Consider the following 27,253-nt stretch of genomic DNA (forward strand, 5'->3'; position numbering starts at 1 on the left):
TGTGGTTATTATTATTATTTTTAAATTATATGTGTTGCAAAATTGGGAAATAATCCCACTCTGGAAGATCCAAGTAGAATTGGAATCCATTATATTTCACCGATTTCGAAGGATGGACATCGATATTGGTCTTCTTCATTCCACTCTTCAACCAAATGGCCGATATGAACTTAAGAGTCGTCACTCAAACTAAGGATTGAATATATTAAATTTTACTCCTTGTCTTTTGCTTGTCTCCGGGTCAGAAATTTCTTCGTTTAGGGATATGGCATTACACTTCCTTTTATAATATATTTATTAGTCAATAATAGGAAAATTACTAAACTTTTATGAGAGACAAGTGATTTAATAATTTATTAATATTTATTTGTAGTTATATAAATTCAGTACATACAGTGTATTAATTCTTCGTAGCCTTTTAGTTCTATTACAAATATTTATTAAATTGAAATTGGTCTTTTTATTACCTTAATACTTGCATATGAAATTACTTGGTTTTACCCTGGGTTTGTATACTCACTATTTTGGTGTGTTCTTTATATCTTTATATTTTTCAAAATGATTTCCTTTGACTGCTACCATGACCTCCAATCTGGGCCTAGAAGTGCTGCAGAACTTCTTGATGAAGGCCTGAGAACATGGCCGCCTACTCCTATTCCACAGAAGCCTTGATCTCATCCAAATTTTGGTGAGGGTGGCACAAGCTCTCTTATCAACTATACCCTAAATGGCATAATGCAGGTGTGAACAGTCAGTCGAGGAGATGCGAACTTTTGACACATTATGCTTTAATCAAGTCAACAACTTTTGCCCTTTCTTGACTCGGTTGGCCTTGGTTGCTGTTGAAGGGAGTTGCCGATTTCGTCGTAGATAAGATGCCTTCCCCAAATCTTCACAGTTCAATCACTGAGATTGAGAGCTTTGACATACTGCCTCATCGACTAGGCTGGACTTCTGGTATGCACGTCCTCCATGATCCCAATTTTCCGAGGTCTGCCATTGCCACGTTACCTTTCAATTGAGGCCGCCATCCTATTAATCTTGTAAACAAGACTCCGGGAGCACCCTACGGCCTTCATGATCTCCTCGGCACTCACTTGGGCGTGGAATAAATCAGACACTCTTTCCATTTTCATCTTAATTTCTGACAACTGTTGACTTTTCAAAGTTTGTTTATTTATTCACAAGTAACTGGAATAGTTCCTACTTTTAATAATGCAACCTAATATTTTGAAATATTCAATCTAATATGATCCAGATTCATTTTAAGTCAAGAATACAATTTTATCTCATACACTGTAGTGCTCCTTGCATTGGGTTATTCATTGTTTCGGCATCAATAATCAGTAAATATATAACGTGAATCCGGGTCTTAATTTATTTAGGACCGAACTTTGGGTAAAATCCTCTAAAAATTCGAGACAAGTAGCATAAATTTGCTCAAATATTTACATTAAAGATCCAACCGACCCGAATATGAATCTGTCCTATCTGAAAGGCCCCCGTTTCAAAATTCGAAAAAGTTTATCATATCCACCCTAATGTGTATTGTGCAGAGATATTCACATAAAAGAGAGAGTTACTATAATATAAATGTATGTAGATTATATAGTAAATATGGAAATAATATAATAATACCTTAGATTGACTCTCAATCAATGAGTTATTTTCAGCTTCGTAAATAATTAATCTGAGGATTCAATGTCATAGGTAGCTGAAAGATATCTGATTTTATAATCAATCTAAAATAAACAATATATATTTTTACTATGTTGATACAATTACAATATGTAGATTTTTCCAAAAGATTCATATTCAACACTTGATAGGATATAGATAGAAGTTAGAAACCTACTACTAATTAGTGTTTGATTTGGGTTTGAAAAACTCGGACCGGTATGAGACTGCTATTATTTGTAGGTGAAATATATATTTTGGTCCTTAAGAAAAGTTCGGTATGAACGGCCCTGAATGAAAATTCGGGTTTGATCGGTCCCAAAGATAGATTCGATCTATAGTTGTCCTACATAAAAATCGATATGGATCGGCCTGGATGAGGCACCGTAAATTGCACTTAACGTAGCCTAAGTTATATCGTCACAATAATGACAAATTGACATATTTTATTTGAAAGAGGCCATATTGGGGCCAAATAAATTCTCTTAAATCAAATAAAGGCCCTAAAATATAGCTAAAAATTTTGGCTATCTTAACTCATCACACAAATTTTAAATATCAGGCAGTATGAAGTCAAAAAATGAATTGAAATTGTCTCCTTTTGTTGATTTTTGTTCAAAATTGTTTTCATGTTAACACACCACACATGTTGCCTATCAAGTTGCCAACATTTAATACTTTTTTTTAAAAAAAGGTTACTAATTATAGATGGCATGCAATGAAAAATGTGAGTGGATTAGTAAACGGTCTGAGATTTCAGTTTAAACCGAAATATCCCTGCAAATCGTCTTAGAAAAAATCATCTAAAACCGAACCGAAAAAAATCAGCCTTTGTGCAACACTAATATTTACCTACATACTACTACAATGTACAACTTACACGTGTGTCTAAATAGTAAATAATATATAACGTGTACTAAACTCGAATCTATTATTTTTTCTATAGAATATTTTCATGTGACGTCAGCATTGTTAATGTTTGCCATTTTATGGCCCTAAACAGCCAAATTTATAGGAATAAAAACCTTTTCCATAAATGTGAAGGGAAAAAAAGGAACAATTGCATTTCAAAGTGGGACCAACAAATAAAAAGCCCTACTGTCTATAAAAAATAGATCCACGTATTGCCTAGTTGTGTTATAATCAGGGCTCAACAGTCATTAAAACTAGGCACTTGTTGTGATAGCTCAATTTCGGCTCTTTTTAGAAAATCGGCTCGGCTCACTAAAAAGAGACAACTCTTCAGCTCCCAAACAGCTTTTCAATTTTTTTAATTGCTTTAATACATAAATTACAATTACATAGGCGTCTGCACTGGTTGGGCTGGTGAGGCTGTAGATCCCCCAAAAAAAAAAAAAAAAAAATTCCCTGAAACAATAATTTGTTGTGAATAGCTTTGGATTTTTTAATTTTTTTTCCAAAATAGTGAATAGCTACGGATTTTTGAAATTACAAAAAAAAATTTTTTTTTTGTTTATAGTTATCTATTTTTTCTTTTTTTTTCTTCGAAAAAATGTAATATTTAAAAAATATTACATTTTACCGTTTATTACTTACAATTTTATTTTTAAAATTATTCTAAAACAAGCTTACTTTTTTGTGAACAGCTGAGGATTTATAACCTATGGATTTTTGCTTCAAATTTTGTCATCTTGACGATTTTGAATAAAAAAAAATCCTTCATGGCGGGGGGCGTTACAGACCCTCCATCCAGACCCCCCTGCTGATGCTATGAGTCGTCTCCTGATTGGTTGGGAGTAGGTTCCCGTTGTTTACTTCAGAGCCTACTCATAGAGCCGTTACGTTCGCAAACGACACATCGCTAGCTACTAGCCAAGAGGGCTAGTCAATTTTTTTGTTTTTTTGGCTAGCGTTTTGAAAAATTTACTAGTCCAGAATAACAGAAAATATAAACTACCTATATACTTTATATAGTGATATGTTTGATGGGCTAAAAATTGATGGGAAAACCCTAAACAATACTGTTTTCTCAAATCAGAAACGAGGATACAAAGTGGTTTAAGGAATATGTTAAATAGATTGGTTGGTTCTGGAATGGAATTTGTGTTCAATGCTCAGAGATGTTCATTTCACAAAAAACACATTCCAATTAACAAGGAGTGAAATATTATGAAATTTGTCTTTTTAAAAATACCCTTAATATTTGTTTCCAATGTCTATTTGACGTGTGATCCGTTGACTTATGGTAATTCTCATCATTTGAAGACAAAACTGACTGCGTATTTTCAGTATTTAAGGAACAGGATTACGGAGCCAAACAGGCTAGATACAGGCCACACAACATTAGCTTGAATGTGTTTTCCCTATCCACGTGGTAGCAGGCTAGTGTGTCTATGAATACCTGATTATAACATGTTATTATTAGTGATGGGACGATTCCAAAAAAATCCCGATACCGATTCTGTTACAATTGTAGTAAAAATTACCAATGCCAATTCCGATCCTTTAATATTTTAAACAATTACAAAAAATACTAATTTTCTACTGCCTGTAAGATTATATTTAAGTGAGTGGTGCTTAGTTTTAAAAATAAAAAAATTTTAGAAAAAAATTCAAATATACTATTTGATATTTAAAAACATTTCAAAAATCCACAGCTATTCACAAAAAGTTAAATTTTAAGGAAAAAAATTTATAAAACTCCTAGTTGTTCATAAAAAATAAACATTTAGAAAAAAATCCAAAATCACGAGCTGTTCTCAAAAAAAAAAAAAAAAAAAAATTGGGAAAAAATAATTTATTTTTAATTTAAGACTTTTTGGAAAAAAAAAAAATATTAAATTTTTGGAGAAAAATTTCAGAAATACTTAATTATTAACAGAAAACTATTAAATTTTGTAGTAATAATCAAACATTACTTTATTTTTTTTTTTTTTTTTTGGGGGGCAATTTTTTCCCTAACTTAAAAAGTAATCATCAGTTAAATAACAGTAATAAATAAGAATCAGAATCGTAAAATAAATATTATTTTCTGGATGTCGATTTTGATTAAAAAAAAAATACACGATCCTCCAATTCCGATTAATCGTCCCATCACTAATTATCGTTATAAATTATCATTTCCATATTGTAGATAAAAACTAAAAATTTTAATCAAAAAAATTCGATAATTTTCTATAATGAACCTATTCTTTTCGTCCTTAATCGATCTCAAAAAAATAGTTGAACAAATTTAGTAGCTTCTTAGGGATTCTATTTCTTTGAATTAATACAAATATCCGTGTTGATCATTTGCATGAAGTAGAATTCAATTATGTTATTAATCTTTCCTTTATTCTTAAAGCCATTTGCTGAAGTTTCATCAAGATTTATTGGAAATTTTATCATTTGGTGTATTAAAAATATCAACTATGCACCCAAAGATGGAGTCGTCTTTAATTATGATGCAATTCATGATGTTAGTGTAAACGTTCTAAAGCTGTCTTAGGTACTGAATATGATGCGTTGTAAGTGCAGCTGATTAATGCTATATGGATTTACAAAGATAAATATAATTATTATTACTTCTGAAAACATTTTGAGGTTATTTTAATCGTTGTTTGATCTCGCTTCAAAGATGGACACTTGTGATGAGAAATTAAACTATACTTCACTGTTATTCTCTCAGAAATGTGAAAATTAGTGATGTGCCTCGAGCAAACTCCTAAATTGATACTCTAGTTTTATGAAGTAAATAAAAAAAGACATCAAAATCTTTACTTGTGTGCATAAAAAGCCGAGTATTACTCAGAACTCGTCAAAATTTCGTAACTCGTCAAAACTTGGGATTCCCTGTTATTATTTTTCGAGTCCAATATAACATGTAAATCTTCTTGGACTAACTTCCTTTCTCTGTTAAATTTAGAATTTATGTTTTCCCAGAGGCACTATATTGAATTTTGTGAAATATGTTCTCTTCCTCCCAGTTTGTTTTAAAAGTGATCATTATTTGAATGTTTAAGTCTTGCAGGAGTACTCGACATTGTTTGGAATTATGCATTTTATTATGGATATACTTAAAGGCATCCTCAAAGATAAACGTTAACCAAATTTGCTAAAATTTTAATTTGTGGTCTACTTACATAAGTACCAAAATGAGCTACGAGCGTGTCCATTTTACAAGAACTACTTGCTATTTCTTTTTCTTATTATTATTTACTAAATTATTAAATACATTATATGCTATTAAACATCAATTCGAATGTTCAAATCTGATTTTCCCTCTAGTGGCTACATGTTCGTTTGGGGCATCCCTTCACATTTAAGCTTAAACATAATCTCCCTTCCTCTTGCAGCATTTCGGTATGAGGGTATTAACTTTGTAACCATCATTAACTTTTTTGTTTAAATAGTAGCTACATGTTAAAATGAATTTAATTGTTAAGATTGGTCCTGTGTGACTCTAACAGCCCTGTTTATCTTTTCGAATCTCTAACTTTGAACCCACAGGATTGGGAAACTGTAAACCTTACATATCTCATCCCAGGTTTCAACTCAAATTATGGAAGTAATTCATCGCCATCTACCAATATTCTATCTACTTAGAAAAAGGGACAAAGTAAAAATTGAACTGTTTCTAATTTATTTGCTATATTGAAGAAAGATAAAAATATTCGGAATTACCATGTTAACAGCACGACCTCAATCAAACGCTACTTTGAAAACATCTATGAAGTCATTTTCGATTATTGTATTAATACTAATACTTTACAACCATTAATCTATGCTTGATCGAAAGGCAGCTATGATTCCCATTAAGGATCTAAAAATAAGATTATTCATTGTTTTAATAATTATTTAAAAAATATAGTTTTTTAGAGAATTTAATTTTTGGAGTAACTAGTATTCAAGTGAATAACGAGTATTAAGGCGAGTAACGAGTATAGCTCGTCATTCCTCGAGTGTTTTTTCTTCGATAATTTTTCAATTTTTTTTTCAAAAAATTTCATTTTCTGTGAATAGATATGGATTTTTGAAATTTTTTGGAGAAAAATTAATATTGTTTTTGAATTTTTTTTTCAAAAATAATAATATTTTGTAAACAACTGTGGATTTTTGAAAAAAAAATCCAAAAGTTTGAATATTTGAAATTTTTTTTTTTAAATTTTTTCTAAAAAAATAAGTATTTAAAATTAAATTTTTCAAATTTTTTTCCAAAAATTTAATTTTTGGAAACAGCTATGGATTTTTGTCCAAAAATTTTAATTTTTCAATTTTTTTCAAAAAATTTCGAAAACCAAGCCCTTCCCAAAATAAAATCCTGCTGACTCCCCTGAGATTGTACAGAAAAAAGTTATAAACCACTTGAATAAAGCTGCATTAAAAAAGAAGCTCAATGTGTAGTTTACACACCAATTACCATAAAAAAACAAAACATAATGGACTAAATTTTCATCAGTAAATCGAGAAAAAAAAATCGATCCATATTGATACATTTATCGTATAGTTGGTACCAGCGGTGTTGGAATGTATTTACAAGTGGGATGTTTAGATTTTATTACGGTAACGTCATCAGGAGGGTCCGCAGAATTTTTTTTGCGAGAGTGGGGAATGCACCAAGTGATTACCATCTGTTCTTGTATATTTGTAGTTATGCAGATGGGAAATTAAAGTCAATAGAAGCTTGTGAAAATTGACCATAAGTTATCGAACGAAACGGTGTCTATTTAATCTCAATCTGATAATTATACCCGTATCGAATAGAACCCTTTAATTTTACTCAAAATAGATTGATTTAGATTTGTTTGGTTCTATACTTATATTTAGAGATAAAAAGAGGGATTAAATGAGGATCCTAGGAGTAATATGCATGTATGATATTATTGACTCATCCCTTTGTATTCATGTATGTAGGTAGTGTTGAGTCGATCCTTATTTGTTCGGTTCAGATCAGTCTTGTCTTCAAACCGTCCCTATCGGTCCTCAAGACCTTTCGTTAAGACTGTACTTCAACTGGTTAAACACAGAAGAAAGAAATTTGAGTGACGTTATAAATGACCAAAGTTTTTAGGACGGATAAGCAGGACTGAACTGAACCGGATCAAGTCTTCCGTCCTAAAAAATTGTCGGACACAGCATAATATGTATGTACTCATTTTATATATTATGCTTTTATTAGGCAATGTTTATCCGGTTTTGCTCGAGCTCAGTTATCTAAATGCAAGTGGGCATTAGAGTATTTTATATTCGATTATAAAGCAAATCTATGTTAAATGACATGTATTATATAAAAATCTGTTTTAAACTTCAAATAACATATCAACAAATATACATAAACAATTTTTATATATGAGAAGTCCATCTTTTATTTTTCTCAGAAATTTCCAAATCTTAATCTGCAAAGAAAATTTCAAAAAACTATTTTGCACTAATTTTGCAAAAAAAAGAAAAAAACCTGCAATAAATATTATTTATTGACATTGTAAAGAGAATCACAAACCTACAAAAAAAAATCGTACCTTAACTAACCAAATAAATAATGTTGTCCAAAAAATAACACTCGATAACTTGTTCATTTCTTCAAAATTTATGAGATGAAATTTTCTGGAAATTGAAAATACTTAATTATTTAGCAGTAAGTTTGTAATTACATGTTCAAAATACATCGTTTTGTAGCATTTCTTTTTCAATTAAATGATAATTGATTGTTGATGAAAAAAATGAATAATTATTCAGACAATGATAGATATTTCAGTTAAACATCAATTTTTATGTAATCAAATTTATGTGCAAACGAATCTCCAGACAAATTTCTACAAACTTTTGTTTTTCTTAGAATCCGACATTTAAATTTATTATAAGACACAAAATTTGACGGAATAACATTATTTTTTAATTTTAGGAGGTAAAATTTTTTAAACAAGACGATTTTTTTTTGATCAATTAAACAATTATTTACTCTGTTAGTGTTTTTTTTACCATTATTGTTGATAGTGGCATACTCATTGATTAGAAATGTTGAAGTAGGCACTCCATATCTCAAAGGTTGCCTACCCCTGATTTAGATAAGAAATTTTGTTAAAGAAAAACCACCATTTTAATATCATAAAATTTCTATCTTTTGGGATCCAAATCCCTTATTTTTCAGTTATGTACTTTTAGAAAGCCCCCAAACCAAATTTTGAATCAATAGTTTGTATATTCAAACGTCATTTTCCACCACTCCATGACCCCTTGCGCCCAGCTATGGAACTTTGAATATCATGAATAAAAAGGTAGTTTTCCTTGTCCAGTTTGAGTCAATGTTTATTTTATGTGTATAATCTATATTGATAAATATCTACTATGAATATTTGATACAAAAAAAAACATTTGTGATCTAAAAAATAACAATATAGTCACAATAATGAAATCTGACTGGCGTTTTGCATGTAGCATCGAGCGTGCATACAAGTATATATACAACTATAAACAGTGCAACCTTATGTATATCATATTCATATTTAAAAATTAACAATATCGTCGTATTAATGTAATTTTGCAGGTTTTTACATGTTGTATTAGGCATGTATACATACATATAATCAAATATTGCTGTCGATTTGCAATTAGCATCGACCATCAAAGGCTTAGCCAGGTAGCAGCACTCTATAAGCTAAAGTAATCTGTGACCATCAGTCATCAGTAGATTTCAGTAGTTTGTAATTGAAGAAACTACCCTTAAAAATCAGATAATGGAAAATAGATGTTGCGTGTGCTCTTTCTTCTTTTTTGTTTATTATTCAATCGGTCCTCGTGGTGTTAACTTCTTCTTCTAAAATATAAATGTTTGCCAATCTTACGTGTAAATAACTTTAAAAATGTATTATAAAATAAATATATATGAATTCATATATTATAACAATCTTTTCCCTACAATTATGTTATTTTAAATATTGAAGGTTCTACCCCCACTAATCATTAAGATAAAATAAGGACTTACTATATTGTATTTAACATTTTTAGAATGTCAAACTACAAATTTCAGCAAATATTGTTGTTTCTCATATTTTGTTATTACAAATTTTAGTCTTGACAATTATTTTTGTATATTTGAAACAAAAAACTCAAGAATTACGACGTACATATATGGTTGAATGGGTGTATTTTCAAAGAATTGCCTACAAAAATTGTTTCTAAATACTTATTTTGTACTAAGAACTGTAAGCGTATTAGGTTTATAAAAGAATGATTATATATACCTCAAGGGGAAGAAGAAAAAATATGTCTATAATTTTTTCCCCAACATCTGGCCAATCATAACTGAAATCTAAGTTGATAAGTCGAAGGATTTGTTTCGGAACAACAGTGTTCCTCTTTCCTATATATTTTTTCTCGTTATTACATCAAAATCATACACAGAAATACATAGAACACTTATTCTCATTCTGTATCACTTATTTAAGGGTGTTTTTTTAGTAGTGCCCAAACCATTGACTATTATTCTTTATGTCATTGATAGACATCTTTTTCAGGAAGTATTTTTTTTTCTGATCTCTCTGACTCCGATAAAAGTATAACGCCAGTTTCATACACAGCTGTCAAAAAACGAAATCAATAATGATTTAGAGGAAATATAATTTTGTTTCTTGTGTGAGTGATCGGAAGCTAAACTTCAACACCTGTTCTCAATGTTTATATATACTTTATTAAGTTATTGAAAAAATTTAATGGACAATTAAGGTGTAACGAATGACATTTTCTTTCTCTATCGTAAAGATCATCCTACAAAGATAAGGCCTCTGACGTATTATACATAAGTACCAGGACTTTTTCCTGGGCATCCCATTTTCAATGGATTTCTCAGATTTTTACATCAATGATTTATTTTAGGGAAATTTAACCCTTAATTTTGTGAAATATACTCTATGTTCAATTTTTAAAGCAAAGGGCTTGGTTTTTGATTTTTTTTTGAAAACAAATCCAATATCATTTTTTTATTTATTTCCAAAATCCATAAATATTCACAAGAAATGATTTTTTTTGGAAAACATTTCAAAAATTAAATTTTAAATGTTAAATTCTTATAAAAAAATTAAAATTGATAGTTTTCAAGAAAAATTAAATTTCTGGGGAAAAAAATTAAAATATTCAAATTTTGGGGAAAAAAATTCAAAAATTAAAATTTTTATAATTTTTTTCTTATAAATATATTTTTGGAAAAATAGTTAAAAAAATAATTCGTTTTGAAAAAATTTCAAATATTACATTTTTATGAGAAAAGGTCAATTTTTTTTTGTTTTTTTTTAAACAAAACACAATTCTGAACTTAGAAATCAAAGAGGATTATTATTTAAAAAATATGATTGAGCGGCATAGCTCAATGAACAATGCTTTTGAGATACATTATTCTAATTTTTACAGGAAAATCAGACAATTCTGCACATAACTTATTCAATTGGGTATTAATCTGGAGTTAAATTGAGGCAAAAATACAGTTATAAAGAATTAAAAAAACATTTGTTTCCATAGACGATTTTCTTTATCTCTCACAAATTAATATAGCAATTCTCCAATATGAGGTTTTCTAAGAGTGAGTTATGTAGTTTCTAGGTGTACGTATGTTTACACACTGAACACTGTACTTGGTGAGGAATCAAAAATTAGAAACCTCTTCGAGGCTGTCTAGCCTCAGTTCTAAAAGTATAAAAGTTTTAAGACTTGACACTATTCGAAAGAATTGACAAAAAACTACATTTTGATGTGTTTTTTTTTTGTTTTTGTGCGATCCAAAATGTCTGAGTAACAGGCAAAATGGCGGAGTTTGTGCAATCTACTCCGTGCACAAGTCGATCTCCGACAAGAAGACCACTGTGGATGTTGTACTGAACCGGAGGAATGATAGTGTCTTAGTTGAATCAAGTCGAGGGAAGCTTCAGGGCCAAACATCCTGCCCAGGTAATAGTTTGGGCGTGTTGGTGTCCTACGGTAGCAAGTTACCTCCCTCCTTCTTCGAGGAACGAGAAAGTCAGCACAGACGTCTACTACAAGGGACTGAGGTACCACGTCTTGCCATTTTTGAAGAATACGTTACCCAGGGACAACTATGTGTTTACCCAAGACGGCGGCAGCATTTTTGTAGGGAGAACATGGCTACCTTCTAGCCAGCTTACTTTTCATCCTCACCCGACGTGAATCCCCTAATCTTCAGTGTTTATTGTGTTTTGGAGAGAAAGACAAACAAGTCTTCTCACTTGAATGTCGATACAGTGAAGGTGGGGATCACAGAGTAGTGGAACAACTTGTAATCATACTTCATCAAGGCCACCTGTCTGTGATTCTGTTTGTCCTCATATTTAAGCCATCATTCATATTGGAAGGGGGCATATTGAATAAAAAGTGTGGAAAAAAGTTGAATTACCAACTTTTGCTTCAAAAGTTTGCAATAAAAAGGGCACAAAAAAAAAAATATGTAGAAGTGAAAATGCTTTTTAAAAATTTCTATTTTGAGTCCTCACCCTTTATATCCATAATTGCCGTGAGAACTCCTATAAATCCATTCATAGTTCATATTTTCTAACATATCTGATCGTATCGGATAATTTCTCAGTAACGCTCATGGTTACATAGTAACTAGATACAATTGTCTCGTTACCAATTGGTAAAATAATTTATTTTATCTGGCCCCACTCCCTCGATACGAATAAATTCACAGCTACTTATCGATTGCAAAACACTTATTCTTCCTTCCTTTTGAAACTTGAAAATCATATTAGGAGAAAAATTAAATATAAATATCTTAGTTTCGTTTGAATTTAAATTCGAACATCCTTTCCCTCAATTATAATTTTATGAAACAAAAAGTGTATGCAATGATGAGTTTGGAAATGAATATTCAAACACATTTTAGCCTTTCTTATTTATCGTAATATCATGTAAGTCCATTTCCAATCCAAAAAAGGGGGAAATAATATGTATCAAAGTAAATTGTAATTAAATAAATGAATCAAAATAGAACTTCAAACAATTCCTTAATTTTGAGAGGAAACAAAACAAATTGGACAGCAAGAAGACGTATTAGGCATAATAAATAAATGAGAAGTGCTCAAAATGTATTTTGAGGATCTAATAATGATGGGCATCAAGGAAGGAATGAGATAGGATCTTGATGAGAGTATTCCTTGGAGGGATGGCTCCGACGTTGCTTGAATTAAGGATAAAAATAGTCAGTTAAGAGAATGCGACTCTTGTGACTTATAGTGATGGCGAACTTTTCTTAATATAAGAAGGACAATATAGAAGAGAATATTGCGTCGTCATGTAATGTCAGTGAGCTTAAACAATCCTAAAATGCATTGAACTTATCTTATTTTATCACTTGCACGAACATGCTATCTTAAAGATAACCAATTAAAAAGATGTTATTTATTAGCTTGTTTATGTTAAAATTATCAACTAAAACGATCTACAATAAATAAATTATAGCTAAATTTATATCGTAAAAACTCCCTGTATATAACATTTATTGTTGTTTTTGTCCATTTGGGGTAAATATAATCAAACCTGCTTTTGACATTTTGAAACATATTTGACCACCCGAAAATACTGATTTTGATAAATATAAATCAATTTTTTCAAATGATTGACCTTGTGATTTATTTCTTGTCATAGACATTGCTAGCTCGTCATGTTCCTTCTTTAACCACAATGAAGATTGAAGATACATGCTAAAATTAACTTGCTAATCTGCTCCTTCCTGAATTGTACTCATAGAGACAATTCCCTTTTTTAATTCGTATCTAATTTATATTTTCCCTTTTTTCAATTTGTTACATAATTCCTTTTTTGGATTTTATTTTTTTGGTGCATTTTCCAAATCTACAGAAAAAACTTTGAGACCTGGGGAATCAATCTTGTTTTATGAAAAAAATCAACTTATTTTCGAAAAATAAAACTTGCCCGTCAGATCCCAGGAATCTGGTCTGATCAGAATTAAACATAGCTATAGGTTACTAAACTCATAATTCTGAACAACTTTTATCTTATGTCTAAAGTATGTATCTTTCTTTGTTTTTGAAATAAATGCGTAAAATTAAATTTTCGTCAAAAAATTTCATGTATTATTTTTCAAATATTAAATTTTTGGGAAATTTCAAAAAAAAAAAATATTGGAGAAATTTCCAAAATACAAAGCTATTCACAGAAAGTTTAATTTTTTGTGAAAAAATTTGAAAAATTAAATTAAATTTAAAATACTAAATTTTATAGAAGTAAGCAGAAATTCCTTATTTTTTTCGGGGGGCTACACCCCGTCCAGCCCACCCCCTGCGTAATTCCCTGGTACTAGCATGTTAATTTGGTCTTAACGACACTTCAGACTGTGTTTCTAGGGTAACCAGTGAGTTTCGCAATAACTTTTGCTTCGTAGCCCAATTCGGGGATCGTGTTTCTTCTTATCTGCTCTGTCTAGACTACTGATTCAAAATGAGAACAAACCCAAACTCATATTTTTCAATAAAAGTCACTTTCCCCCAAATAAAAACCGGTTAATTTTTTTCTATTTTTTCAAATTTGTGTCCCCTTTTCCATATTACGTCATTTATGTCAACTTGGCATATTATTCATTTTTTAATATATACGTGGTTTTAAGTTAACCTCCTGCCAACGAGGATAGACCTAGTTTTAGGACTTACTCCCTCCCCCTATGTGCCCACGGGGATTGTAAATATCCCTTCATAAAATATTTTTATACATATTAGAATAGGATATAAATGAAGTAATGATGTAGAGCTAGACGTTAGAAAAACGGATCTTTGATAGACCAACTTCAATCAGTTATAAGTATTCTAATCAATAAATTCCAAAACGCTATTTTTATAGAGTATGAATAATATTTAACATTTCAATTATATCAATTTCATTCTTTTTTTTTTGATGAAGTAAAGGAATTGGAGTTGACTTTGAGTTAACATCTGCTATTTTTTGTATTAAAAAAATATGTGCAGTCATATTATGTCCCTTTTTTTGTAGTATGAATATATCAATCATCAGGACTCATTTTTGGGGGATAAATTTCCTATAGATTGAATACAACTGGCAAGAGCGTACGTATTTAACAGCGTTAGTGCTGAAAATCGGTCCAAGGCCTTGATGATGTTTAGTTGACCGAACTAATTCAGTCCCTTAATTATGTGGTTTTAAAAAATATTTATCTCAAGATCAACCCAAAGGAAAAATTTGGTCTAATTCGGTCCCAACAAAATCGATCTCTTTTAAAATGTTTGTCTAGACTGATTTAACAAATGAATTGTTTATGTCGACGTTAATGTTGTGTTGGTACAGCCCAGTCCAATTTTTTGTCCTTAAAGAAGGTAAAATGATCCCTTGCAACGTCATTATGTAGATTTTTCATGTAATAGAAAAAATAATATAAGTAAAAATATATAATGTTTCCTTATATTGTAGTATATGGATTTTTCTTGGAAGATAAGTGCAATATTTTTAATACATATTTGAATATCAAATATGTATTAAAAAGTTAAGCTTCACAAACCATCCATATTTAAAAAAAAAGAACCAATACTATGACAGGACTAGACCGAATAAATGAGGACCAACACAATACTATGTGTTTTCAAATTATGAACATCGGTACAACAAGGGATTGATAAGGAGTTTTAAAGTTGTGTTCTCTTTAAGAATGTGATCTCATTATATTTTTTTGATAAGTAATTAGCAAATAATTCCTCAAATTAAAATACAAAAAAGGCTCTATTTGAGGAAAGTTATCCTGGGAATAATGGGATGAACAAATTCCAATTTTAATTATTAAACCATTACAAATTGGTGTTAAGAGATGGGTCAATTGTTTATTTGACCCATAGTTCAATGTTTTTTAAGACATTTTTAAAAAACTATAAAAACTATAAAAATTGAAGAAAATGAATTAAAAATATAAGTGAGAGAAAATGCTCCACTAGATTATAGTGGAAAAACAGTTTTAGTGTTTTGGCTATAGTAAAAGCCCCTCTTATATGACCCCCCAAAAATTGGAGCCATCGTCTTAGCCTCACCAGGTTCAAAAGATGCACCTATGAAAAATTTCAACCTCCTAGGTTTAACGGTGTGGGCACCCATAAAGGGCACAGATACACAAACTCTATTTTATGTAAATAAATTATGATTTTTTTTTTAATATTGTGTTCTAAACATCAAATAACATACCACCATATATCCATAAATTTTTTTGTCTATATAGATATAAAAATTCGCGAAGAAAATATCCAAAAACTTTTGTTGCACTAATTTTCCTAAAAAATAGTTTATAGCATTTATTGGAATTGTAAAAGATATACAAACCTATTAATATTTTTTTCGTACTTGCAAAAACAAAAAGTTTATCAAGAATAATGTTGTCGAAAAAATAAAACTGGAGCACTGGTTCATTTTTGCAAATATTGCAAAAATTGTGTAATAAAATGTTCCAGGAAATATTTGAAAATATACCGTGTAAGATGTTGCATCCGTATCTTTTTGTGCAAAACACATGGTCTTGTGGCATTTCTTCTTAAAAAACTGAAAATTGACGTTTGATGAAAAAATGGGGGGAAAGATAGGGAAAGGAAAAAAATTGAAAAATTATTCAGAAAATGACAGATATTTCAGCGAAACATCAATTTTTATTTGGCATATATATATCCACACCAATCTCCAGACAAATTTCTACAAACTTTATTCTATTGACTAATCCCATATTCCAATGGAAGTTCATTTTTTTGCAGCTGAAATAAACGAAATTGCAATTTTCACCGATTTCTTTTTTTTGCCCATAACTTTTTTGATTTTGAATCAATTTAGAAAACGTAGTTATTCGTATAGTTGTATTCCAAACGCCAATCACTTATTGCCAAATAACTCAACCCCTTATTTAGCCTCCTGCACCTACAAAAAAACGCTTTTTGGGTTTTTGGTATAGCATAAGCCACCCTTATATGACCTCCCAAAAAATCGACACCCTCGTCTTAGCCTGTTCAAGCTCAAAAGAGGGAGCCATGCAACAAAAAAATCCTTAATTGGGGTTGGGGTTTATAGCCTCTCCTGCCCAATTCCACGGACACCCCTCATCAAGCAAGGACATAGGATTGAATAATTACCTATGTCTATCATCATCTCTACTATGAGCCCAATAATGACTTATACTGAGAACTAGGTTTGTAAACACTAAGCCTTTTTGGGCTGTTATTTTGTTGTTGCCAACCTGAACGTCTATTTTCTTACACTTATAACACTTTAAAGGTACTCCAAATTGCACTTTTAAAGTAGCAAAAATTGATTGTTCCAATAAAAGAATGAGAAATCAAGAGACTTTATTTGAAAGGGGTCTTATGTGGGACATTATAAGTATCTTGAATCAAAAAAAGGTTCTAAATTCTCGCTAACTGTCTCGGGATATCTCAATTTACCCCACAAATTGAAATACAATGTCTATAGTTGATTAAAATATATCTTTGAAATATTGGGTTGTATATATGAAGTAAAAAAAATTAGATTGACATTTTTTTCCTTGTCCTTTCCTTGTGCTGATATTTCTTCAAGAATTTTTTTTATGTTGATCCAACCCGTATATAAGAAAGGAAGTTTTCTCTAAAGCCTTGAAGAGATTTTTTTGTCCCACTTCAAATTTTGTTTAATTTTTTTCATTCCTACCAAAAATAAAAATGAATCATCAATCACAAACAACAAGTGGGACTACTGAATTGGACTATGTATTTATCGAAAAATGTTCGTTTGCCAACTAATTATATAAATCTAAGTATATCCAACTATAAATTTGTTCCCTAACTAGCAATGAAAAAAAAAACATTGTCACTTAAAAACTTCATAAAATCAATTGAATCTAATCAAATGACTCGAATAGTGTAGTACATATATTTATATTTATTATACTATTATTAATGATAATATCAGCAGTTATATTCACTTGCACACAGAAGCCACACACTCTTTGTCTCGTTTATACATTCTTTTTCTTCTCCAGGATTACAATCCCACCTTCCAAGTTGAATACTTCGGAGATCAGAATACAGGAGGATCCTCCACTCTATTTTTCCTCCATTCAGCAACACTTTTCCACAAAATACGGAGTTGAATTCAGGGCAGAGAATGAGTCCAGGTGTGTCTCTAAGCCTCAGTGTAATATTTGCCTCCAGCTCTTCAAAGATGAAGTGGGTTTACGAAAGCATTATGCTCTTCATAATAAAGGTATGCTCATGGATTTATTTGATTCCCTATCCTTCATTTGCTCTATAAATAAAGCGAGGCAACACTCACTTTGTTTTAAAGTGGAGCGGATAATGAACCAATAACTGAAATAATAGGTGTATTAAAAAGAAAGCCAATATTTTTCCTATGGATGACTTTAGTCATATTTATTCCAGTTGTAAAAGTCCTATTAATTTACGCTGGAAGGCGTTAGAAAGATAAGATTTTGTACTAAAATAACTTTTCATGCAGTTTTCTGTTTATTTGACTCAAGTTTGTTTGAGCAGTTGTCAAAGATGGACACTAACAAAGAAAAAAGTAGCCATATATTACATTTGTGTACTCAATAAAGGCGAAAATGTAAGCCAAGTGTCTGAAAATGTGAGTAGTGTTTAACAGCTAATCACACCGTATCTGGTTTTGTCGATTCTGTTCCAGTGCACCACGCTTACGGAAGGCCAACCGTCTAAAATGTGGATAAAATAATGTAAGCACTGATAAGCATAAATGGATTTATTTTTACTACACCCATTGTAAAAAACATATTTTTCTATATTTGCTGCTATATGATAATTTAAATTCCAAAAAGTAAACATACCCCTTAAAGTATGAGCTCATATCATATTTGTTGCTTTTGTCTAAGGCCTTGTACACATGGAAACGTTTGATTAGGAAAACGCAAAATATGAATCCATTTTAGGAATGCATTGACACGTTACCGAAGTTATATTTCCCCTAAATCGATATTTTTTTAAATACAATTACTAGAGTGGAAGAATCTGAAAACACAGTTTATGTGTAAATTATCTTCTACAATTTATTTATACAAGTTGTAACTTGTATAAATAAATTATACGAATTATGAGGAGGAGCTGATTTTTACACCCGGAATGCGCTAATTTTCCACTTCTCTATTAAGTCATAATTAGATTCATATTACGTAAATCGAAATTTTTAACGCTCCGTTTGTAAAACAGGATAGCATACACCCCAAGATTTATAAATGCTTCTTATTCCTTGGAATCTACATTTTATTGCCAATACTTTTTTGTATACACCTAAAACATTTAAATATGTTTCTAATTTATACAGAAAATTCATTGTTTAGGATTTATTTGTATATTTAGCAGTTTTTATTCGAGATTTAGTGAATTTATTATAATCTTTTAACTATCTATTATGCAATTACATACGTTTCATTTGTTGGCTTTCTTTTATACACAGTTCACTAGCCTTTTTATAAACAAAAATATTCACTAACAGAGGGTTAACTGGATCAGATTAAATAACTTTCTTTCTTGTGTGGGTGCGAAATTTATATATATATGAATAACTATTAAAGTAGTTTTTCCCCTCAATTTTGCATGATCTGATTCGACGTACTTTTTATTACATTTTGCTATTTCTAATAAATCAGGTATGATTCATCATTAAAAAGTATCCATTAGCTAAACACAATTATTTTTGTCATGGAAAAAAAAGTAAATCATATCTTAGGTTTTTGATCTTAAATTTTGCAAGTTTTATGGTCTTTGATTTTTTGAAGAATTTAGTTATTAAAAGATAAAAAGCCTTTTCAATAAAAAAAATTAAAAAATTTAGAGTAGAGAAACTATGGAATTAGGAGTAATGGTCTGATTAAAAAATACGAATATCAATTTTTGGATGAATTTTAAATAAATAAACTTATGATTTTTATTAATTGCACCATAATATCATTTTTCATGGGAATTAATTGAATCATACAATGTTAATCCAAATCTGTTGCAATAATTCATGGTGATTGCATCAGATACAATTATAAAAGGGCGGATAAAGTAATTATTATTAGAATTTTTTATGGAATATCAGACATGGTGAATAGAGCGGTTTGATCCTCGACTTTTTTCAAATTCAATACGGTTAGTCAGGAAAATTTATCATTAGGTATGGAAATTACGTTTGCAAAATTGCATTGTCCTACGGTATCATCTTTAGGTAGCAAATCTTTCTCAAAGTTTGAAAAAAGGCAAAAAAACTTTACAAAGTGAATATAGATACTAAAAATACATGATATTTTTTTCTTTCTAAAATTGTCCAACGGAACATCAAAAGAGATCAAAGTTAGGAAAATTTGATCATTCTTGTAGAGGCTGTATCCTTTTTTTACATTTTCCGAAAGGAAAGATCAAAATTTCATTATGTTTTTTTCTTTTCTTTTTGCTCTATTGCAGTGGTTCTCAAATGGGGGTACGCGTAACCCTTGGGGTATTTGGAGGAACTCTAGGGGGTACTAAAGATATTGAAAGAATATTTTAGACGTGGTATATAATTCAGGGCGTCTGTAGGGGGTTGGCTTGAGGCCCTCCCCAAATTAAGGATTTTTGTTTTTAAAACATATAATATTTGAATTTATTAACAAAAAAATTTAATATTTGAAATTGTATTTAATTTTCTGCGAATAGCTATGGATTTTTTGATTTTTTTACATCAAATTTAATTTTCTGTGAACAGCTGTGGACGTTGCAAGTAGCTTAAAGATACCCCTAATAACCATTGAAAATTGGTTGGAAAAGCTTAGAGTTGTGAAAGTTTTGTTAATCAAGATGGTTGAGGGAGGATTTTTTTATTTTACTACCAAAGTTGCCCAACTAGGGATTGCAAAATCTTTGACTAGACAATGGAAATCAACAATGGAACTTGCTACAAGATTGACCCTAAGGGAAAATCCAATATAATTTTAATTGCCTATCATTACCTTGGTTTACGATATCTCGTTAATCAAATATTCATCAATAAGTTAAATTCTTCATCATTAAGGCCTCAAGTTCGATTAAGCTACAGATACAAAATTTAATGCATGTGTTGTTCTTCTGTCAATAATAATATCATAACAAAAATTGAGTCAAATCCTCAACTGCTTCTTGAAAATTTATCTTGGTATTACCTTTATATATATATATATGTATATGTAGATTAGGGCTGGGACAGTACGCTAAAGCCATAGTTCGGTAGGAACCGCAGTACACCCTTCGCGGTACGCGGTTCGGCACCAGTTTTAGCTCTCTAACATGGAGTTATTTGGTATTAAATAATATTTCAAATTATGAAATTATAAATCGCACCGATAAAAACTCAGGTGCTAAATTACAATTAGTTTCATTTTATAAATTATTATCTCACCCCATTTAATGGGATATTTATTTTAGACTGCAAATACACGTTCCTCACTACTCCAACACATGATTGAGAGTATTTCCAATACAACTTTGGAATCCCCCGAAAACACGAAATTATGAATGTAAAAGACTGCATGTTATTTGGCGTGTCAATAGCTCTATAGGGACGAAGACTATTTATGACAGAAAAAATGAAAATGTGATATATCCAAGCTCAATGTACAGGTTATATCACAAGAAAATGAACCTACTGAGTTATTAGAATTTTTTGACAAAAATTTGACTTCCTCTTAGTGTTTCAAATTTGAAAACCATCAAGTTTTTATTGTATAGAGAGCACCTTTGTCGATATTTGTGTACATCAAATAGTCCCCCTTACCTAGTTCTATTATAGGTTTATCAGATCCTATTATGTTTTGAAAAATGTGATTATATTGTTGTTAAATTTTATTTCCATATTTTAGATAAAAATAAACTATTACAATTGATGAATACGATAATTTTCTCTAATTGTCCTGCTTTACTCGTCCCTAATCGATCTAAAAAAATATAATTGTACAAATTTAGATATTCCATTGGGATTTCAAAACATATTACTTTGATTATATTCAAATATCACTGTTTATCATAGGCACGAAGTAGTATTCAAGGGAGGTGTTCAGTTTTTTTATATTCTTAAAACCATTTGATGAAGTTTCATAAAGATTATTTTGAAATTAGTAATTTGATGTAGTCAAAATATCAACTTTGAGCCCCCAAAATGACGTCTTCTTTAGTTATTATGTAATTTATGACGCCATTGGTGAAAGGGATTTATATAAAGTTTTCACTAACGTCATAGATTTCATCATAGTTGAAGGAGAAGCCATTTAGTGGGCTTAAAGTTGATATTTTGACTATTTGCAATGATTAAATTTCAAATAAACCTTGATAACACTCCATCAAATGGCTTTAAAAATATAAAAAGACTTAATATTTGCCTTGAATACTACTCTATGTTAATTATAAATAATGACATTTGAATTAATTCAAAGTCATATGTACTGAAAACCCCTAAAAAATCATTAGATTATTTTTTTATTTTTTTGATAGAGAAAAGTTGAATAATTTGAGATGAATATGTTATTCTTTCCATTATAAATATTAATTTTTATCTACAGTATGGACATAAGATTGCTTAACGATATAATAGAATACTTTTAATAAATTTGTTGGTTATATATGTAATAAAATAAGACAATAATGTTGAAGCCATTTATTTGTTGGTCCCTTTTTGGCATCCATTAGGTCAATACATTCCTTTATATTCATTAGAAAATAGTATTTAGTGTTGTAAAACTTAATTTTTTATCTCCAAAATGGCCAACAACAACAATGCAGACGTCACGTAAAAACGCTACTTTTCTTTTAAAACACACTTGTACCAAATGTTATTAGAACAACAAGAAAATGGTAGGGCAGACACAGGAGATTTATTAAGGATCTCTTCTGTCTGCTGACGTAATTTCGCAAATTTGTTTCTGTTAATTAAGGAATACCGGTAACCAAAAGCATTAGGGAGCGGTGTTTAAAATTATTGAGCGGGAACATGCTCATTGTTTTAAATAAGGAGCCCACTTATAGAAGTTTGAATTACTTTTTCTGTCTCTACTTCTGATGAGGTAAACTCAAAAAATTTGAGAGACAAAGAATGATTTTAAAAATTGCAAGAATAGACTGTTGAAGTCGTGTCTCAAGATAAGCTAGAATCTTTTTTTCCATGCTACATCTGTGGCACTCTGCTAAGTCGGTGAAGGAGTTTGACTCTCATGTAGCTCGCCACTCCATGAACATTCAGATATCGGTTCTCTCAAGGACACCACCAGCTTCTTCCTGTGGAGTGAAAACCTTGGAAGATAAATCTTTAATTTTTGGAAACGAATTTCCCGAAATAATGAAATGAAATTGTCTTATTTTTTTATGTTGTGAATTGACATGAGATCTCAAAATCTCATAAGTTCAAAAACTTGAAAAACGTTGGTTCAAGATCAAGCTAATTATCAGGATTAGTGAACAAAACCTCGTAAATAAATGTCCCCTAAGACAGTGATTTCCAAACTCTTTGTGCCCAAAACACACCAAAAGAAAAAGAAAAATTTATTGACACACTTATTATAATGAAACCATTCAATTGGATTTTTATAACCTATTGCATATAATGTATGCTTGTCACATCGTGCAACAAACACTTGAACTTGCAATATATTGATTTTAATTGCAATCACCAGGGGCGTCCGCAGGATTATATATAAATATATATATTATTTTTTTGGGAGGGCGAGGTTTGGTTTTTTGTATTTTTTTTAAAAGAAACCCCAAAAATTTGAAAAATTTTGAATTCAATTTTTCAGAAAAAATAAATGGAAAATTAATTTTTTAGAAAACAATTTAAAAATCTACAGCTATTAACAAAAAATGTTAATTTTTGAAAAATGCTTCAAGTATTTAATTTATTGGAAAAATTAAAAAAACTAAAATTCAAATATTAAATTTTTTAAATAAAAAATCTAAAATTTTCACCAATCCTTTTTTATTTTATTATTCGCCGTTTATTAATATGTTAATATGTGAAACCGAATCTATGCTTGTATACAGACATTATAGTTTAAACTTATAGCTTCGGGGTTGAACTTACATCAAAATTTGAGGTTTCGTATACAATTTAAAAGAAAAATTTGGATAAAAATACAAATTTTTCAATTAGTTTGTCAAATTGACATTAAATTAATATCACAATGTAAAATTATAATTTTAGCAACGCATAAAAAAACAAAAAATAATCAAGAAATCAAAAACATAAAAAGGACTAAATGGGTTTCTTATTTATTTTTAAATTTTCCATATAATCTTATTGTATTCCAAAGAGAGAGTTGGGAGGTATTTTACTTTCAGCCATCGTCCATGAATCCCAGGGAAAGTATTTTCGGGGATGAAGCTTTATCTCTTGCTGCAACTTTTAGTAAAATACTCATCCATTCGTAGGCTGTGGTGGTTTGTACGCTGCCATCTTCTGTGTAATAAGAACCTTTGCATTGAGAATGGGGAATTCTATTGTTTTAGCATCTGAGGTAGTCCCGCGTCCTCAAATTCTAAAAAAAAGAATAATACCCATCCACGCATTCGTAATGCATTTCGAGATATCTTTTAGATTATACTTTATATAGATTTAGAGTTGGGTCATAAACTTATTTCTGTAATTGATTTTTGCTAAGGACCCAACGATCCTTTTTTTTTTTTCAATTTTGAGGGAGACTAAGTAATGCTAAGTATTTTTTGCATATCCTATCAACTTTAAAACTGTTCTAGGACGTGTACATTTTTATAAGCCACAGCTTCAACAACTTATGCTCTTTCAGAGATCTTAATAAAGGGTATCTGAATCTACCACCAAGAAAAGGTACAGGTGGTTCAAAATCGTGTTGGGTAAAAACTTTTTTCTTTATGGCACTATCTTCTAGATCTTTTGGGTTTGGAAAATTCCGGAAGAGAAACTTTTTCCCGAGATTTTTTTTAAATCACTGAAATAGTTGTATCGCTCTCATAAACTAAAACGCATTTCTAAAGGATTATTTGCTCTGCACCCCAAACTTGGGATATCCTGGAAGTGGTATCGTTCGTCAAGTCTGACCCAAACATGATCCATCAATAGATCGCACGATGAGTCATAGTTCAGTACCATTCAGTTTCAGGGTTTCTTGTTAGATCTATTAAAAGTTCAATATAAATTTTGAGAATAATAATGGAAAGTTTTGTCGTGCCACCTCCTAGTAGACCTTTCGGTCTTTTAATCACAGGAATGTAACTTTTATTAAATAGCGTGCTGAACCATCTTTCTTCTTCAATAATTGTTCTTTCATTTATAAAAGGGCAAGATTTGACTTTGTGTAGAATGAATCCCAGGTCCCTCGATTGTGTTGTACAGATCTATTTGTTTCTGAAGATTGAAGAATCTCCATTTACATAATCTTGGAGAAACAGCTTAGCAAATGTCCTTCCGGTTTTTTTCATCCTCACTTTCTCATTTTCAAACGATACCCAAGATCTCAATCTTCCATTTTATTTCACAGAAGGCAACTCTTGGACCTTGAGAAGGGTTCTACAGTCAAGGGTAAGATGTTAGTTTTTGTTCCGGGTTGATAGAAAGGCACGAACCATCTCAAACCTTTCAATAAAATTTAATAAAACTTCAATTCTTTTCATCAGTTGTGGCTCAGAATTACCCTCTATTGTTAAAGTGGCATTGTCAGCCTAGATATCTATCACGTGACTCGATCCTGCTACCTTTACATCAAATCCACCAAATTTTCTTAAAACACCTGAAGGACAGCCCTGCCTGAAACTTCTCCTTATTGTAATTTGTTCACTTTCCACACCATTAATTGATATAGTTGATATAATAATGCTCGTACTGGATTAAAAAACTTCGCAGGTAGTAGCTTTTCAACAAATCTTAATATTTGTTCGTATGTAATAGAATCGAACACTTAAGAGAATTTGCTCACAATTACAGCTCCAAATTTTTGCCTTTCTGCAATCAAGTCAATACAAGCACGAATATTTCGAGAGACATCATATATTTTCCTCTTCTTTACAAATCCCTTCTGTTGAGCCTCAATACTTTTATTAAGAACTTCCTCCCTGTGTTCAGCAATAATCCCGTATGATTTATAATTCTGTATGAATCGTTGAGCACCGTAATGGGTCTCTAGTGGTTAAACTCGGAACCTTCTCTCGTCTTCGGAATTAAAGCTGGGCACCTTGCCATTATTTTCCATCTTTTTACCGATTTTTAAAAGAAAAGGAACAATTTCACTTGGAAACATTGAGTAAATTTCACCATAATTCCATCTGGACCTGGAGCTTTACTACCTTTATATTTTTGAGTAATATATCGAGTTATATTCTCCTTAGTAAAAACTTTTTGTTCATGATTCAGCACCACTATTTCCCTTTTTCGAAAAACATGTCTTCCAGACCCAACAATTGCCTAGAATCCAAAATGAATGTAGCTTATCATATTTTCAGTTTTAGTTAGGATTTTTCCATTAGAACCTATTTTTTCGACATTAGGTACTGAGCTTTTTTTTCATTTTAGACAGATAATATAATCTTCTCGACGATTTGTTTTCTATAATGACTTTGGCCTCCATTTCAGCTTCCAAAACCTCTGCCACTCTAAAATAATTAATTTAGTCTGCCATAATCGAACGTGCAAAAATTGAATTGCTATCAAGAATGTTTTCTGTTTGAGCTTGGTTAATATTGGAATTCCTTCGTTTTTTGTACAAAAAATGTGATGTCTTTTCCGGGTTAATTTTGTAAAAAGCCTCTAACTACGCTTCTCATTCTCTTCCAGAATCCACCATCCTCTATAATCCATCTTGGAATTCTAAAACGAACATTTCGAGGCTGATATCGAAATGTAATTAATTTCATTCTATGATCAAAAGAGGGTTCTGATCGATAGAGTACGTTCTTCGCTAGGTGCAGAAGTTACGGAGAGATAAGAGCCAAATCAATCATCGACCTTTGTTCTCCTTTTAACCTAGAGTAGCTCCTGCGACAAGAAAAATCATTATATCAGCCAAATTCAATTTATAAATCTTGTCCTTCAAGATACAACTGCTAGGGTAGGTATTAGGAACTTTGTCAACATCAACATTAAGATCGGTGATCAATATAAGTGGTATGGACTATCCACGTGGTCATAGATAATTTCTTGATAGAAGGGAAAATATAACGCGCTCATTAAATAAAATATCACATTACTGTTGCAAATAAGAATTTTGTTCAACTCACTAAGAAAATATTATTCTTTGATGCAAATGTTACTTCTATATTCCTTTTATTTATTAAGGTTAAGATTCCTCTTTTTAAACCATTACCTGTATAAGAGTGGAAAAAATTCGTCGTTAGGCACCAAAGAAATCATTTCTTCATGAGGAGGACACAAAAAATTGAAAAATGCACAGCTATTCACAAAAAATTTCAAAATCCATAGCTGTTCACAAAAAATTACATTTTTGGGGAAGAAATTCAAAATATTAATTTTTTGTGAAAATCAATTTTTTTTTGTGGAGTGCTACAGCTCACCCCGGCGGACGCCTCCTGATCATAATGTGTCGTCAAATTCAAATACACTAATACGAACGAAAAAATGAGCACTACTTATTTTAATTGAGCGTGAGCGCGGTAATTGT

At 30.6% G+C, this 27,253-nt stretch overlaps 1 protein-coding gene across 1 annotated transcript in view; it reads left to right on the forward strand.

Moving 5' to 3' along the window:
- The window catches only part of LOC121122279 (uncharacterized), a 62,780-nt gene that overhangs the window by 19,387 nt on the left and 16,140 nt on the right, over window positions 1–27,253 (forward strand). Inside the window, exon 3 of the mRNA XM_040717266.2 lies at window positions 17,633–17,856. Coding sequence (XP_040573200.1) covers window positions 17,633–17,856 — 224 coding nt within the window. The remainder of the gene's footprint in view (window positions 1–17,632; window positions 17,857–27,253) is intronic.

The sequence above is a fragment of the Lepeophtheirus salmonis genome, chromosome 7, assembly GCF_016086655.4.
Source record: "Lepeophtheirus salmonis chromosome 7, UVic_Lsal_1.4, whole genome shotgun sequence".
In the NCBI taxonomy this organism is placed as follows: Eukaryota; Metazoa; Arthropoda; class Copepoda; order Siphonostomatoida; family Caligidae; genus Lepeophtheirus; species Lepeophtheirus salmonis.